Raw genomic sequence first — 16,990 nt, 5'->3', positions numbered from 1 at the left:
AAGCAGCACATTCAACCATCTTCACACTGTCACATCACTGACCTCATGAGTCTTCATCAAACTGTCAATAACTGATCACATGATCAATAACTGCAGCTGTGTCTTGTTCTCTCCATCAGATTCCTGTCCACTCACAATCGACACAAACACAGTGAACACAAACATCAAACTGTCTGACGACAACAGGAAGGCGACAGGTGTGAAGGAAGATCAGTCATATCCTGATCATCCAGACAGATTTGACTACTATCCTCAGCTGCTGTGTTCAACTGGTCTGACTGGTCGCTGCTACTGGGAGGTCGAGTGGAGAGGAGAGGTTTATATATCAGTGAGTTACAGAGGAATCAGCAGGAAAGGAGACAGTTATGACTGTTGGTTTGGAAGGAACGATCAGTCCTGGAGTCTGATCTGCTCTGGTGGTGGTTACTGGGTCAGGCACAATAACAGAGAGACACGTATCACCTCCTCCTCCTCCTCCTCCTCCTCCTCCTCCTCCTCTGTCTCTAACAGAGTAGCAGTGTATGTGGACTGTCCTGCTGGCTCTCTGTCCTTCTACAGAGTCTCCTCTGACTCACTGATCCACTTCTACACCTACAACACCACCTTCACTCAACCTCTGTATCCTGGGTTTAGACTCTGGTCTGGTTCCTCAGTGAGTCTGTGTTGAGTGAAGCAGAGTCTCCTCCTGTCACAGAAACCTTCTCACTGTTGAACAGACAGTTCAGTCTCTACATGTCTGTCTCTGTCTCTCACTCACGTTTTCACATTCATGGATTAAACCAGTTGATTTCTTCTCAGTGATTCTTGTAAACGTCTTCCTCTCCTCTTCCTTTAAAGATGGAAGCGTTGATTATTACAGGATAAAAACCATGATGACTTTTACTTTGGTAAGAGTCTGATGTCCCTGTCCAACCCTCTGAAGCTCTGTCAGGCTGGACGGGTGATGCTAAAAGAAGAATTTTAAACATTTTTGTGCAGGCTTCAGTGATGAATCATATCTTATAAACTTGTCTCATTCCTGAAGTTTTGGCAGAAAAAAAAACAGTCAGTCAACAGGTTTGACTGATCATAAATCACACGTGTTGTTGTTACAGACATTGACGATCTGGTCTGGGCTGTTGCTGCGAGGCCATGACAGTCTGTGACAGGGAAGTGAATGAAGTCACCATTCAGATTCATCACTGTAGACTGTAAACTGTGCCTTTAATACAGGCTTAAGGGACTGTATGTATGATCAAATGAACAATTATCGTTTCAATAAGCTTCTGCAATGTCACAACATTCATTTCCGTTAAAGATTCTCAGTGGGGTTCAGGTCTGGACTCTGTGGTCACATTGGACCCCATCTCTTCCTTGAAGATGATGGTTCTCCATTGTCCTTCCAGTTGCAAATAATTTGACCCTTCTGAAACAGATAAACATCTTTTCCAGGACCACAGGATGTGTCTTCAGACATGGTTGTTTAAGAAATGAGACTGCATCAGGGTTAGATAAGTTGTTACCAGTGGAAACATAATCATCCATGCAGTAATTATCCAATGGAAGGCTGGGACCTTTCTTTCTTTCTTTCTTTCTTTCTTTCTTTCTTTCTTTCTTTCTTTCTTTCTTTCTTTCTTTCTTTTTCTTTTATTTGTTCGAGAGGGACAGTGTACATTAATGAACATTTTAAAAAGATGAAATGTAAATGCACCCAATTATAGCCAAAATGCTAATTAGCTTAGCTTTGTTAAATCTAAAAGTCTAAAGTGGTGACTTTTTTTTTATTTGGACGGGCAGTGTATATTGGATAGACTAGAATATCTTTACTCACATGTGTAACCCTGTTGGTTTGATGTCCTCTCGGGCAGCAATAAACACTTGAAGCAGACGTGTTGGTAACAGCCAATATATTGATCCTCAGTTGACTCTCTGGTTGTATGACAGAAAAAGAGCAGCGTTGAGTAACATTTTTCTCCATTGTCATGGGCACATCTCTCTCGGTTGAATCCTCATTGCTACTCCATATCACAGATAAGGTATTGAGAGTGAGGAGTTGTCGTCACAGCTCAGAGCCCCGCCCCCCTTCTCCGCCATGATGGAAGGATTCCAGTGGCAAAAGCCTTACTAGTCTATGGGCAAAACAAAATCGTCTACTCCGTAATTTACTGTTTTACAATGCCGGAAATCACTGCTGTGTTAAAAACTGCTCCAGTGATTTACTTTCTCCTTATTCTTTCTTGTAATTTGTTGATCTGTTGGCGCAAAAAAGAGCTAGAATTTAGTCCGTCTCTGTGCTGTTCTGATGACGTTGCCCCTGGCAACCGATAGCGTCTCCTTCCATCATGGCCGACCGGACTGTAAAAAGCTCAAACCCCGCCCAGATTAGACCAAATCGGCACGTGACTCCTCACTCTCAATAGCGTATGATACAAATAAAATAAAATAAAATACTTTTACTATGATCGTATAGTGGATCTTTTTATACTGTAATGTATGTGAATAAAACAAAAAGTGAATATGCAATGTGTGAATAAAAGTGCGAATGTGTATTAATCATAGATAAGAATGAATTTCAAAATAAAATGCAAGCTACACTGTATATCTTAATATGGTGTAACCATTCTCAATATTTAGAATTTTGATCAACATTTCTACTATCCCACTTTAGGAAACATGCTTTCCTAAAGCGGGACAGGTGGTTTTTCCTAATGTGGGACAGTGCTTTTCCAGGTAAAACTAATAGGTTGAACAATAACAATGGTTGTTTACATGGTTTTATTGTTATAATGCATTGTTTTCAATATTTTACAACAAAAGAAAATTATCTAAACCTTGTCTTTTTTGATAATGTTCATGAAAAATGTTGTGTTTAGAAGTAATCAAAGGATAGCGCATTGGCCTACTGATTAATTAAATTGAATGTAGCCTATTTCAGATCACAGTGGGAAAATCAGGGGAAAAAAACATGGGAAAAGAAAGGAAAATAATGTGAATTTACTCATGATCTGTGGAATGAGATTAATAGATTTATAGTTGCCTGTATTTTCCCAGACCTTGTCTTATACTATAAACATGTTTTATTTGGTTGTTATGAACACAGTTGTATAAAAATGAGGAAGCTTTTTTTCTTATTAATTAGATTTTACTGTTTATAGCTAAATTTCACATTCACAAATGTAAATTCACAAGCAAAAAACCAAACTTCACTGTGTTTATGAAAGACATGGAACAGTATATTTCAACTATTTCCCCCTCACAGAACAAAAAAGCGATCAAAACTCTGAGTGTATGCTGTATTTTTAAGGTATTTATGTAATCTGATAACTTATTCTCGCACCTCTTTATTTTATTACTATTTATTTACTTTTGTTGCTGCTAATATTATTCTTATCTTTCTCTCTCTCTCTCTCTCTCTCTCCTTTTTTTCCTTTTTTTCCCTTCACCTCTCATCTCTTTGTTAATGTTTTGTTCTCTCTCGGTGTTGTGTTGATGTTTACACCAGCAACAACGTATTGTATAGTATTTGCATTTGTATGTGCTGCTGGTCACTTTCAATAAAGTTTTTTGAAGGAAAAAAAAAAGGGAAAATAAAAGATTTATTCGTCAACTATTTCAACAAGATATTGTCAGTTCACCCTCTGCTTTATCCTACTGCTCTACATTTGTTGGAAATATTAATTGGGAAAAAGTCTAGTGGCTACTACCTAATAAGTTTTTTTTAACCAACAAGGTCAAAGAGATTTCATGTAAAATGCTTCATAGATTTTACCCAACTAATCATTATAGACAAAGGCTTAAGAAGGACATTGATGTGAACTGTACCCACTGTGTCTCTGTCAACGAAACCTTGGTTCATTTATTTTGGTCTGGCCCACACACCAGACAACTCTGGAGCAGACTGGCACGCTTTATCACTGATCATATTTATCCCCAGTTTAATTTATGCTGGAAAAATGTTTTGTTTGGCTACACTGAATACTGTAGATTAAAAATACCTGATGAGCTCATAAACACATGATTAAAGATGATTACTATTATGTGTATTTTCACACCCACAAACACTCTGGGTTATTGATTACTGGACACAAATCATCATTATGTTGTGAAGAATCTTTTTGTCCCCCCCCTCTTTCTTTTTATTTAATTTCATTTATTTTTATTGTTATGTGTCTATATTACTTCTGTACTGACTTACGCACTCCATTCACTTTTATGTCTCTCATACTGTATTTATTTATTTATTTTCTTGGTTTGAGATGCCAGACTTTGTTTTGTACTATCCATGGTCAATGTTCTGACTATGATTGTAACTTTTCAATACAGTTTTTGAAAAAAAAAGAAAAAAAAAAGGAAAAATACATAAATACATAAATATGAAAAAAATTTCTAGTTGTGTGTGTTTTTTTTAATTCCTATACACCCCTAGATTACTGTAACTTTTGATATGACAGACCTTGCTGACTGGCAGCTTTATAGTATTTATCACCTCTAAAGTAATAGACTGTTGCTGTTCAAAAACGAAAAAAGTGCCTTCCCTGGAAATCGTCTTTCTTTCATCATATCCTCTCCTCTGGGTGTGTTTGAACTATTGGCCAGCCACAGAGACTTGTAATAAACCCTTAAGTAGTGTCTCAAGTAATTATATCTAATGTAGGTGTAAATAAGCTTCAATTAGCCGATTGTCAGTTCTAAATCATTGCAATGTATTTTCTTTTTTTTTTGTGATCAAATTTTTATTTTCATTTTCATAAAGTCCAACAAAATTCTCAATGAAAGACAATTAGCCCAGGACAAAAGAACGTGTCATGGGAAGGAACATGGTGAAAGTATTAATAACAACAACAATAATAATAATGATAAAATAAAATAAAATAGTAATCATGAAAATGCGTAAATAAAATAACAATGAAAAATAAAGACGTAAATAATAAATAAATAAAATTACAAACATAACCTAAAAAAAAAAAATAATAATAATAATAATAAATAAAAATAAAAATATACACATACACACACACACACAGACACATTGACAAGACAAAAGGGACTTGACATACAAAGGCACTAGGGTGGGAGAGCCAGTGGCAAAATCAACTTACAGCATGTTTTTCAAAGAGTCAGCAGCGCTGCACCAAATGTTAAAGGTCCTTTCATTAGCACCATTAATCCGAGCTGTTGAAAGCTCCATGTATATGACGTCCAAAAAGGAGAGAATCCAAGATCGAGTAGTTAAAGCATGAGGTGGCTTCCACCGAGTTGCAATCATTTTCTTGGCAGCCGTCAATCCAGCAAAGATGACTCGCTTTTTGAGTTTGGGAATATTGAGGATCGACAGATCATTAAGAATCAGCACACATGTAGTCACAGGCACTAGTTCATCTATCAGATCAGACAGTTTGGATGCAACATTGCCCCAGAAATGTGCGACAGGTGGACAGTCCCAGAACATGTGAATAAATGTGCCCGGAACTTTCAATGAGCAAAGATTACAACACGGGTCATTAATAATTTTCACGTGATGGAGTTTGCAATGTATTTTCTAATTAAAGATACTTAAACAATTTTTTGTCAAAATTGGTGTAGAGGCAAATTGGATAGAGATAGATAGATAGATAGATAGATAGATAGATAGATAGATAGATAGATAGATAGATAGATAGATAGATAGATAGATAGATAGATAGATAGATAGATAGATAGATAGATAGATAGATAGATAGATAGAAAACAAAAATATAAAAAGCTGCTCCTATGAAAAGGCTATCATATTAATTTACTTATATTGACCCCAAAAACAATTTAGCATAGGTAAGGTTTTGCTCACTCTGGTCTTAGTTAGAGCAATTTAGCAGGATACTCTGACCATCTGTGAAAAAATTTATTACCAATAGCTTTCTTTACCATTGTGTTCCTGTAGGTGTCTAGTAACAGCTCTCAATTTATTTATTTCCAAATCCATTGGGAAAATTCTGGAGAGTCAATCAAAGTTAAGGTGCCCAGAGGGCTTGGGTGAAAAAAAAGAAAAAAAATGAAAATTCTAATTTAAGTTTGTGAGATGTCTAACTAGGGGTTTTAAGGGGTGCTGAGTTCATTTCAACCATTAGTTTTGAGTAGAAATGTTTCCCTGACCATATATTATTGGTATATTTGAGTTATAGTGTATGGCAAAGGGTATAGTAAAAGTCATTGTTGAACAGATTCTAGCCTATTCTAAATCTAAAGATTCCATTCTAAAAATAAATAAATAAATAAAATGAAAATAAAAAAGAAGAAAGAAATACAAAATACTTAAGAAGAGTACACTAGTTAGAAAAAAACAAAAACACAAATAGTGGGAACATACCGCACACTAGACTGGGTTATGAGGATCTTTAGTTTATTTCAGAGCAACGCGTTACGCTTGTGGCTTCTTCAGGCTCATGCTGAGACCAGGAAGTCAGGGGATTTTTAAAGGAAATGGTACTCAATCAATTTACATAAGTAATTGAACAAGGTGAAAACATATTTAACAATCAAACATCAATGGCTGGGGAGTACCATAGAAATGGATAAAACACATATATTTAAGTGCATTCAGCAGCTTTACAGCAAATTTGAGTACAGGTGTACCTTCAGTGATTCACTTACAGAAAGGCAGTATCTATACACAACAATACAATACAAACAGGTCATATATACATACCGAGGATGAACACAGGTGTTAATAGTGAAGATAATATCACACAAGTAGAGCAACAATAGGCAGATCATCTTTCCGTCATTTTCAGTCAGACCAGACCAGTCATACTTCAGAAGAGTGATGACACCAACTGTGCACATGCATGATACCCAGTACATGAGTGTGGTTTCTATGGTCATGATGCCCTCTGGAAGGATTGAGAGGGAGCATTGCATCATGGCAAATATTTTTGGAGAACAAACACGATTTTAAGGTATGATAGTTACCTTTTGACATAATAATAGTTTTTCCTTCTGCTAGCACACGCTTTTATCTAGTAAATTAAGAAATGCATTAATATTCTCTTGTTTATTGCTTAAAAAGAACAACCATTCACCTAGCTAATGTTAGATAACTATCTAGTTAGCAAGCATGAGAGTCATTAGCAAATGTTGATAATGTCCATAGGAGCTAGCTTATGTTGTAATGTAGTGATGAGCTACAGCTAATTTATGTAGTAATTCAGTTTCAATAGGTACACAACTGTCTTGATCGAGCCCATGGTCCATCATATTGGGGAAAAAATATATAACCAGTGTGATCAATTGAGTTGTGGCAACCTTCTCTACTATAGTAACCTTAGTCTAGTTGTATGGACCACCACAGTCTGTTTTGACAAAAACCATGACACTTGTCTATTTTAGCAGGTACAACATGGAGTTTATGGCTTGAGGTGCTTCATTTGTGATGGTCCTGGGACTGAGATTCAAAAGCTCTCAAAAGTCACCTCAAAAGGCCATCCTCAGATTTTAGCTTATTCTGAGGGTGTGGACGATGCAGCATTAATCAGAAGACTGCATGAGGACTCTTTGTCTCGGTGCTGTGTCCAACAAACTGTTTTTTAGTCGGTCTTGGTAGAAATTATCAGGTGCATGATACAACTCCTGAGCCATGTCTGGATAATAGGTAGACACATATGTGCATGATTAAATTACTCAAAGTCAGATAATTTAATCATGCACATGTTGTACCTGCTAAAATAGACAAGTGTCATGGTTTTTGTCAAAACAGACTGTGGTGGTCCATACAACTAGACTAAGGTTACTATAGTAGAGAAGGTTGCCACAACTCAATTGATCACACTGGTTATATATTTTTTCCCCAATATGATGGACCATGGACTCGATCAAGACAGTTGTGTACCCATTGAAACTGAATTACTACATAAATTAGCTGTAGCTCATCACTACATACAACATAAGCTAGCTCCTATGGACATTATCAACATTTGCTAATGACTCTCATGCTTGCTAACTAGATAGTTATCTAACATTAGCTAGGTGAATGGTTGTTCTTTTTAAGCAATAAACAAGAGAATATTAATGCATTTCTTAATTTACTAGATAAAAGCGTGTGCTAGCAGAAGGAAAAACTATTATTATGTCAAAAGGTAACTATCATACCTTAAAGGGATAGTTCAACATTTTGGCAAATTGGCCCATTGCCATAATCGCTATAGTCATAGCAGTAGGTTCATTGCCTTTAATTGTAGGTGTAAGCTATTTTCAGTGCGGCGGAGCGCAGCAGCTGGCTGCTCAGAGCTACGCTATGGAGGCTAACGGAATTTCTTGGTTTCCCTCATTAAACTCATCAAATTCAACATCCCAAAACTCCACAGCGCTTTTGTAGACAAGTTGTGACCTGCACAACCACCACACTATGAGATAATGACGGAACGATACGAAACGGAGCCGTTTTCGAGGTAAATTCATACAAAACCGCTGATGCGCGTTGCGTTCAGGGACAGTTTTTCAGCAAGCAGTCTCCGTATTTACCCTGTATTTACCTCGAAAACGGCTCCGTTTCGTATCGTTCCGTCATTATCTCATAGCGTGGTGGTTGTGCAGGTCACAACTTGTCTACAAAAGCGCTGTGGAGTTTTGGGATGTTGAATTTGATGAGTTTAATGAGGGAAACCAAGAAATTCCCTTAGCCTCCATAGCGTAGCTCTGAGCAGCCAGCTGCTGCGCTCCGCCGTACTGAAAATAGCTTACACCTACAATTAAAGGTAATGAACCTACTGCTATGACTATAGCGATTATGGCAATGGGCCAATTTGCCAAAATGTTGAACTATCCCTTTAAAATCGTGTTTGTTCTCCAAAAATATTTGCCATGATGCAATGCTCCCTCTCAATCCTTCCAGAGGGCATCATGACCATAGAAACCACACTCATGTACTGGGTATCATGCATGTGCACAGTTGGTGTCATCACTCTTCTGAAGTATGACTGGTCTGGTCTGACTGAAAATGACGGAAAGATGATCTGCCTATTGTTGCTCTACTTGTGTGATATCATCCTCACTATTAACACCTGTGTTCATCCTCGGTATGTATATATTTTTGATGTTATGATGGATGAGATTGCCTATTTGTATATGACCTGTTTGTATTGTATTGTTGTGTATAGATACTGCCTTTCTGTAAGTGAATCACTGAAGGTACACCTGTACTCAAATTTGCTGTAAAGCTGCTGAATGCACTTAAATATATGTGTTTTATCCATTTCTATGGTACTCCCCAGCCATTGATGTTTGATTGTTAAATATGTTTTCACCTTGTTCAATTACTTATGTAAATTGATTGAGTACCATTTCCTTTAAAAATCCCCTGACTTCCTGGTCTCAGCATGAGCCTGAAGAAGCCACAAGCGTAACGCGTTGCTCTGAAATAAACTAAAGATCCTCATAACCCAGTCTAGTATGCGGTATGTTCCCACTATTTGTGTTTTTGTTTTTTTCTAACTAGTGTACTCTTCTTAAGTATTTTGTATTTCTTTCTTCTTTTTTATTTTCATTTTATTTATTTATTTATTTTTAGAATGGAATCTTTAGATTTAGAATAGGCTAGAATCTGTTCAACAATGACTTTTACTATACCCTTTGCCATACACTATAACTCAAATATACCAATAATATATGGTCAGGGAAACATTTCTACTCAAAACTAATGGTTGAAATGAACTCAGCACCCCTTAAAACCCCTAGTTAGACATCTCACAAGCTTAAATTAGAATTTTCATTTTTTTTCTTTTTTTTCACCCAAGCCCTCTGGGCACCTTAACTTTGATTGACTCTCCAGAATTTTCCCAATGGATTTGGAAATAAATAAATTGAGAGCTGTTACTAGACACCTACAGGAACACAATGGTAAAGAAAGCTATTGGTAATAAATTTTTTCACAGATGGTCAGAGTATCCTGCTAAATTGCTCTAACTATCTGGCCCAAGGACTAATAGTTTCTGCGTCAGTTAAAGCAGAAGTAAGCGATCCGGTGGTTTTGTCTAACTTCCTGTCAGCAGATGGAGTTAGCAGTCCCCGCCCTCGTCCCTACGTCACCACATTCACTTCATTCAGGGATCTGATCAGCAGATCCATAGACGGACTTTGGCCTTGGTGGTGGTGGAGCAGTTGGTGCCTTTATTGCTACTCATTAATACTTATTATTGTTTATTATTGTTTATTATTGCTTGCTTGCTTGTTTATCGCTCTGCTGTGGCCAACACTGATGATTTCTGTGCTCACTGATTCACACATGGACTCGTCTTCTTGTGAAGGTCTACTGATACTGATCTATCAAATAAAGGCACAAAAGCCAAAAAAATATACTTAAAAAAATTAATATTGTGTGTGTGATAAATGTTCCTTGTTCACTTTGGATTTTATTTCTTGGAGCAAAGTGCAAAGAAGCAATTAGTACAGATAAGATAACAGAGTGAGTCACAGTTCAAAGTGTTAATGTTGACATTTGACTCAGCGGTTGTGTCGCAGTTTGTTTCCCCGTGTGAAGGTAAGGTGAACAGTCTGAATGTTTTCCTCGTTAACACCTGTCGTTACCTGAGTTATCTGCCCTTCAACTTGTGGTTGTGTTGTTGTTGTGTTATTATAATGTTACTGTAGCTGAGTCAGAGCTGTAACTGTAAAGTCTGGACCGACAGAACCGTGTCCTCCATGTTGTGTGGATGTTGTTGGTAGAAGCGCTGGAATAAGAGCAGAAGCTGTTACTGCCTATCACTGATCAATACTGATAGTTTTCTTTATTGATGATTGATTTTCCAGTGTTGATCAATGTTCAGCATCAGGTTCTTCACAGTAACTGAGTACATTTAGTGCAGTACAGTTGTGATGTACTTGTACTCTCCTTGAGTATTTCCTTGTTGTACTACTTCCTGCTTGTACTGCAGCTCATGTACCTGACAGGTGAAGCTACTGGTCACTTTGCAGCTGCAGGTTGTAGATTAAAAACACCTGATGAGCTCAGAAACACATGATTAAAGATGAAACCACAGCATGTTTGTCCTGTGACTCTGTAGGTTACATCAGCTCACTGACTCATGTGACGACCCCTGTGTCTGTGTGACAGTGTCTGGTGGGTGTGTCTAAGACCTGTGTTTCTCAGAGGTTGCCATGGACTGATTGCCACCTGATGTGGAGCACCTGGGCCCGGTGTTCTGCAACTACTTAAGCCCTGCCTCTGATGATCTCTTTCTCTTCCCTTGCTTCGACCCAGCAGCCCAGCCAGCTCCTTCTTTTTGTTGTTTTATTTCACATTACAACATTCGCACACATTAGCCTACGCTCTCACATGCATCCACATTCACACTACTGATATCACTGACTTACACATCCCACCTGTTTGTATTGTTTACTTTGAATATTTTGTTAAATAAATTATCATTTTTGCTCCGCCGTTTGCGTCCCTCCCTATCCTTTTGTTGCAATCTCTGAGCCGGGTTGTAACACTCATTAGAATGAATGAGAAGAGGAGCAGCTGGACACTGTCTCTGTGTCCTCACCATTCATGTCTGTGATTACACACAGCAAACACTCTGGGTTATTGATTATTGGAGACAAATCATCAATATTGTTGTGGAGAATCTTTTAGAGCTGCATCAGTTGTTCAATCAACATTTTTCAAGCAGAAATTTTCCATTTTCAGCCTCAAAAACTGAAGATTTCCTTGTTTTCTCTGTTTGATTTGACTGTAAACTGAATATTTTTGTCTCTTTGATTGTTGCTGTGATAAAACGAGACATTTGAAGACGTGGCCTCAGACTGAGAGGAACTTGAACGCATCATTTGTCTGTATTTTGTGACATTTGATGGAGCAGACGATGAATGGATGGACAGAGACAATAAGTGTCAGTGGCAGCTGGAGAGTGTTTTTCTCTCTTTGAATTTCCAGTGTGAGTGAAATGAGTGAATGTTGTGATAGTGGAGCTGTGAGGTGAAATAAGTCTTGGCCCAGTTGTTGTGTGTGTAATAATCAGCTGTAGCTTGTTTGATCCAGTGGTTTTCTACAGGGACACTGTCCACACAGAGACTGTGTCACATCAACTCAGTGGATCTCAGTCCTTGTGTGTGTCAGTGGATGGAAACAGTGGTCCATGGATCATGTTGCTGGGCTGCAGCTTCATGACGCCATCTAGTGGACTGATAGTAGAAGTACAGCAGCTGATGGCAGCTTCCTCTTCCTCACTGCTGTGTGACTGCATTCAACTGACACTGATATGAAGCAGAGGAGAAGAGCCAATCAGTGGAGGAGCAGCTGGAGACATGATGGACATGTGAGCTGCTGTGCAGATGAATGATGTGTGTTTCCTCTGCAGGTGAAGCTACAAAGTGTGTGTGAGCTGATGTGGATGTGAGCTCAGCAGCATGGATCAGTGTGAGGACAGAGAGGAGGGAGCCCCTCCCTCTAAAACCACTCTGTGTGGGGGACGTCAGAGCCAGACCACAGGTCAAAGGTCAGATGAGGATTTCTAACTGTTCATGACTCAGATCACTGCTCCATCATTATTCACACTTTTTGCTGTGTATGTTGTGTTCAAGGCCAGAGGTCAAAGGTCAGAATTGAAAACAGTCAGAAATACTTTTCTCTCTAAAAGTCAGTTGTTGTGTTTATTAAAAGATTGAAGATATTTCTTATCAGTTTTTCTCCATCATGCACATTTATCAGTTGTGTTGTTGTTTCAGGATCCAGCAGCAGAGACCAGACTCTCCTGAACCCAGCTGTCTGTCTTTAAAGAGCAACATATCAAAGGGTTTAGGCGCTGACTTTAAAGGAGGACGTGCATCAGCTGATCAGATGTAAGAGACAAAATTAAATTTCAAAGCTTTTGAGTTTCTGTTGAACGTTCTTCCTGTGGAGTCAAATTTCAATGATTCTCATTAAAATCTGAGTTATAACTCAGACACACGTTCAGTGAATGACTGACAGCATCCCATGCATCTTCCTTTCTGTTACTGCATCCACTGCTGACGCTACTAAATATAACAGCTGCTTTTTGTTCACTTCCTGCAGCAGTCGCTCCACTTCAGCACTAAACTTCTTTTTATGTTTGGAGTCCGACGCTCCCTTTAGATTTTTGTTTGGGCATTTTAACTTTCTTTTCACAACTCACCTTCTCTGGCATTCTTGATTTAACAACACGTTCATGAATCTGACGTAGAGTTTGCATGTTCTCCCCGTGCATGTGTGGGTTCTCTCCAGCTTCCTCCCACAGACCAAAGACATGCAGGTGAACTGGTGACTCTAAATTGCCCTTAGGTGTGAATGTGTGTGTGTGTATGTGTTGGCCCTGTGATAGACTGGTGACCTGTCCAGGGTGAACCCCGCCTCCTGCCCAAAGTCAGCTGAGAAAGACTCCAGCTCACCCTCCACCCTAGTGAGGATGAGCTGTATAGAAGATGAATGAACTTAAAGCTATGGTCTACGATTTGGAGCATTGGTAATTTTTATTAACATCGTTTATACAGCGATTATGGTCCTGTGGTCCGATATACACAATATAAATAGCAAAAAGAACCAAAAAAATCCATTCAGTCTATCAGCCGTGGGCCTGCATAGAAATTGACCAATGGGCGCCGCGCGCCCCGTCCGGCTCCCATTGGCTCGTACCCTCCATCCTATCCCCTCGTCTCCCCTGCTCCTCCTCGACCCCCCTCGTCCCCACCCCCTCCGCTTAGAAACTACAAGTAGTTGTAACCGCTCTGAGCTGCTCAACCATAGAAACATGACCCCACCAATTCAGCGCCTGCTGCCCCCCACCCCCGGTCGGTCTGCCGAAAAAAAGCCCCACTAGGATTCAGAGAAGCACAGTACAGAAGCACAGAATGTGTTGCTGCCCTTATTACCGGTACCGGTGCCGCGTCGAGTCTCCCTGATCCTCTCCCCGACACACAGCCGTTTCCAGCCGCAGCCTGACCGGGGTGCTCTGTCTGCACCCTGCACACCGCAGCCCTGCTGAGCTCCTGGTCTTCCTCCTCTCCCCGACACACAGCTGCTTCCAGCCGCAGCCTGAGCTGTCTCTCTGCACTGCGGTGCCGCGGAGCTCCAGGCCCCGACTCTTCCTGCTCCTCTTCCCCAGACACAGCACCCTGTGGCCGGTCACCCAGCGCGAGGAGTCTCCCTGTAGCATGAGGCTGTGCTAATGGTTGCTAATGGCGGCGCTGCTCGTACCAGCGGTCGCCGCGGTCCCGTTGCCGGGGACAGCGACGACGGTACTGGCACCGCCTCGTTACCGGCAGCTGGTGCACAGCGGCGGCGCCAGCCCGATGCCGCCGCTGTGCACCAGCTGCCGGTAACGAGGCCGTATTAGTGGGCTAGCGCCGAGCACAGCCTCATGCTACAGGGAGACTCTTGGCGCTGGGTGACCCAGGACAGGGTGCTGTGTCTGGGGGAGAGGAGCAGGAAGAGTCGGGGCCTGGAGCTCCGCGGCGCCGCGGTGCAGAGAGACCCGCTCAGGCTGCTGCAGCGGCGGTGCTGAGTTTATGTTGAACAGGTAATCTTTGGTTTTATTGTGGAAGTTGTGACTGTGAATATGACATTTTACTCCGCATTCAAAGCCGCGTTTGGTTTCTGCAGGCAGCAGGCTTGTTGCTTGCTCCGCTCTGCTCTGTGAGGGGAGGGGGGGGAGGCGTGCCGCGAGGAGGTCCCGAGGGGCGGACCATACGAGCTCGGAGGGGAGGGGCGGGGGTGTGTGAGAGGTGCTTTTTTCAAATTTTTCTCATCCTCTTTCAAAATGTAGACCATAGCTTTAAAGCGATATTGGTGAATGAGGCCCATTGTTACAAAATGTAGGAAAAGGAAGCCATTCACATTTGTAACCATTAAAATAACTTTGCTGAGAATTCTTTTGAAAACCTAAAATTTAACATGAGTTGTGTTGTTGTTTCAGGATCCAGCAGCAGAAACCAGACTCTCCTGAACCCAGCTGCCTGTCTTTAAAGAGCAACTTCTCCATGGATCGTCCTATTAACTTCAGTCATTCTGTTGATGGAAGGTCAGAATTTAAAACAGTCAGAAAGGCCTTTCTCTCTCAAAGTCAGTTGTTTGTAACTTATTAAAAAACTGAAGATATTTTTCATCAGTGTTTCTCCAACATGCACATTTATCAGTTGTGTTGTTGTTTCAGGATCCAGCAGCAGAGACCAGACTCTCCTGAACCCAGCTGTCTGTCTTTAAAGAGCGACTACTCAAAGGGCTTAGGTGCTGACTTTAAAGGAGGATGTGGATCAGCTGATCAGATGTAAGCTGTAACTGTCATTCAGACATATTGTAGAAAAGAACCAGTTTTTTTACGACGTGTTGTTGGACCAGGTCTGAAAGCAAAGTGTCTCTGTCTGTTGTGAACGTCCTCAGGGGACATATAAAGTCCATCTTGTATTATCTCTCTGTACTGATGTTGACTTGACACTGATTCCTCCACAGAGTGGACCAGGAGAGCTCAGAGGTTCCCAGTGGTCAGTCTGCCCAGCAGCATCAAACACACCTGGACTCCATATTTATGGTGAGGACATGTCCAACAGCTGCTGTTAGATCTGTTGTGTTCACCATCATCTCCATGCTGCACTTTGACACCAGTGGATTGTCAGTCTGTCCAACATGGATCTGATGTTTGGCTCCATGGTTTTAGTTTGATGCTGTCACTCATAGAGTTTCTGTTCCAGCTGCTGGAGGAGAACATGGTCACTTTTGTCAAGAACGAGCTGAAGAAGATCCACAAGCTTCTGAGTCCAGATTACCCAGAATGCTCAGGGAGTCAGAGGGAGGATGAGGAGGATGAAGAGCAGAGGAGGAGCAGCAGAGAGGCATTAGTGAAGATCACAGTGAACTTCCTGATGGGGATGAAGCAGGAAGAGCTGGCTGAGCATCTGCAGAGGAGTAAGAGGATCTCTCTAAATATTCAACATGATGGACAAATGAGACGTTCACTGACATCAACACATGGAGGGAAACATGTTCATATAGTCTTTATTTAGAGGAAAACATGCTATATTTTCTTATTGATGTTATTTCTTGTGTTTTCATTCAGAATATTTTGCTCCAGTTTGTGGACGTAAACTCAAATCTGTCCTGAAGAAGAAGTTCCAGTGTGTGTTTGAGGGGATCTCTAAAGCAGGAAACCCAACCCTTCTGAACCAGATCTACACAGAGCTCTACATCACAGAGGGAGGGGCTGGAGGGGTCAATAATGAACATGAGGTCAGACAGATTGAAACAGCGTCCAGGAAACCAGACAGACCAGAAACAACCATCAGACAAGAAGACATCTTTAAAGCCCCACCTGGAAGAGACCGACCAATCAGAACAGTGATGACAAAGGGAGTGGCTGGCATTGGGAAAACAGTCTTAACACAGAAGTTCACTCTGGACTGGGCTGAAGACAAAGACAACCAGGACATACACTTCACATTTCCCTTCACCTTCAGAGAGCTGAATGTGCTGAAAGAGAAAAAGTTCAGCTTGGTGGAACTTGTTCATCACTTCTTCTCTGAAACCAAAGAAGCAGGAATCTGCAGGTTTGATCAGTTCCAGGTCGTCTTCATCTTTGACGGTCTGGACGAGTGTCGACTTCCTCTGGACTTCCACAACACTGAGATCCTGACTGATGTGACAGAGTCCACCTCAGTCAACGTGCTGCTGACCAACCTCATCAGGGGGAACCTGCTTCCCTCTGCTCGCCTATGGATAACCACACGACCTGCAGCAGCCAATCAGATCCCTCCTTACTGTGTTGACATGGTGACAGAGGTCAGAGGGTTCACTGACCCACAGAAGGAGCACTACTTCAGGAAGAGGTTCAGAGATGAGCAGCAGGCCAGAAAGATCATCTCCCACATCAAGACCTCACGAAGCCTCCACATCATGTGCCACATCCCAGTCTTCTGCTGGATCACTGCTACAGTTCTGGAGGAGCTGTTGAAGACCAGAGAGGGAGGAGAGCTGCCCAAGACCCCGACTGAGATGTACATCCACTTCCTGGTGGTTCAGTCCAAACTGAAGAAGGTC

The 16,990-nt window shown here is 41.0% G+C and overlaps 3 protein-coding genes across 3 annotated transcripts in view; all 3 read left to right on the top strand.

Annotated features, from left to right (window-relative positions):
- The window catches only part of LOC146975373 (neoverrucotoxin subunit alpha-like), an 81,696-nt gene extending 80,938 nt beyond the window's left edge, over nt 1-758 (top strand). The window contains exon 5 of the mRNA XM_085796617.1: nt 669-758. The gene's annotated coding sequence lies outside the window, so the exon portion shown is untranslated. The remainder of the gene's footprint in view (nt 1-668) is intronic.
- Nucleotides 1-759, top strand: part of LOC146975372 (protein NLRC3-like) — a 31,588-nt gene extending 30,829 nt beyond the window's left edge. Inside the window, exon 9 of the mRNA XM_085796616.1 lies at nt 120-759. Coding sequence (XP_085652742.1) covers nt 120-667 — 548 coding nt within the window. The 3' untranslated portion in view covers nt 668-759. The remainder of the gene's footprint in view (nt 1-119) is intronic.
- Nucleotides 1-16,990, top strand: part of LOC146975367 (protein NLRC3-like) — a 76,995-nt gene that overhangs the window by 9,414 nt on the left and 50,591 nt on the right. The window contains exon 2 of the mRNA XM_085796615.1: nt 12,306-12,443. Coding sequence (XP_085652741.1) covers nt 12,355-12,443 — 89 coding nt within the window. The 5' untranslated portion in view covers nt 12,306-12,354. The remainder of the gene's footprint in view (nt 1-12,305; nt 12,444-16,990) is intronic.

Source organism: Trachurus japonicus, chromosome 13 (assembly GCF_045865225.1).
Source record: "Trachurus japonicus isolate A0001 chromosome 13, Traja_1.0".
NCBI classification, from domain to species: Eukaryota; Metazoa; Chordata; class Actinopteri; order Carangiformes; family Carangidae; genus Trachurus; species Trachurus japonicus.
This window is presented reverse-complemented; position numbering and strand designations above follow the sequence as displayed.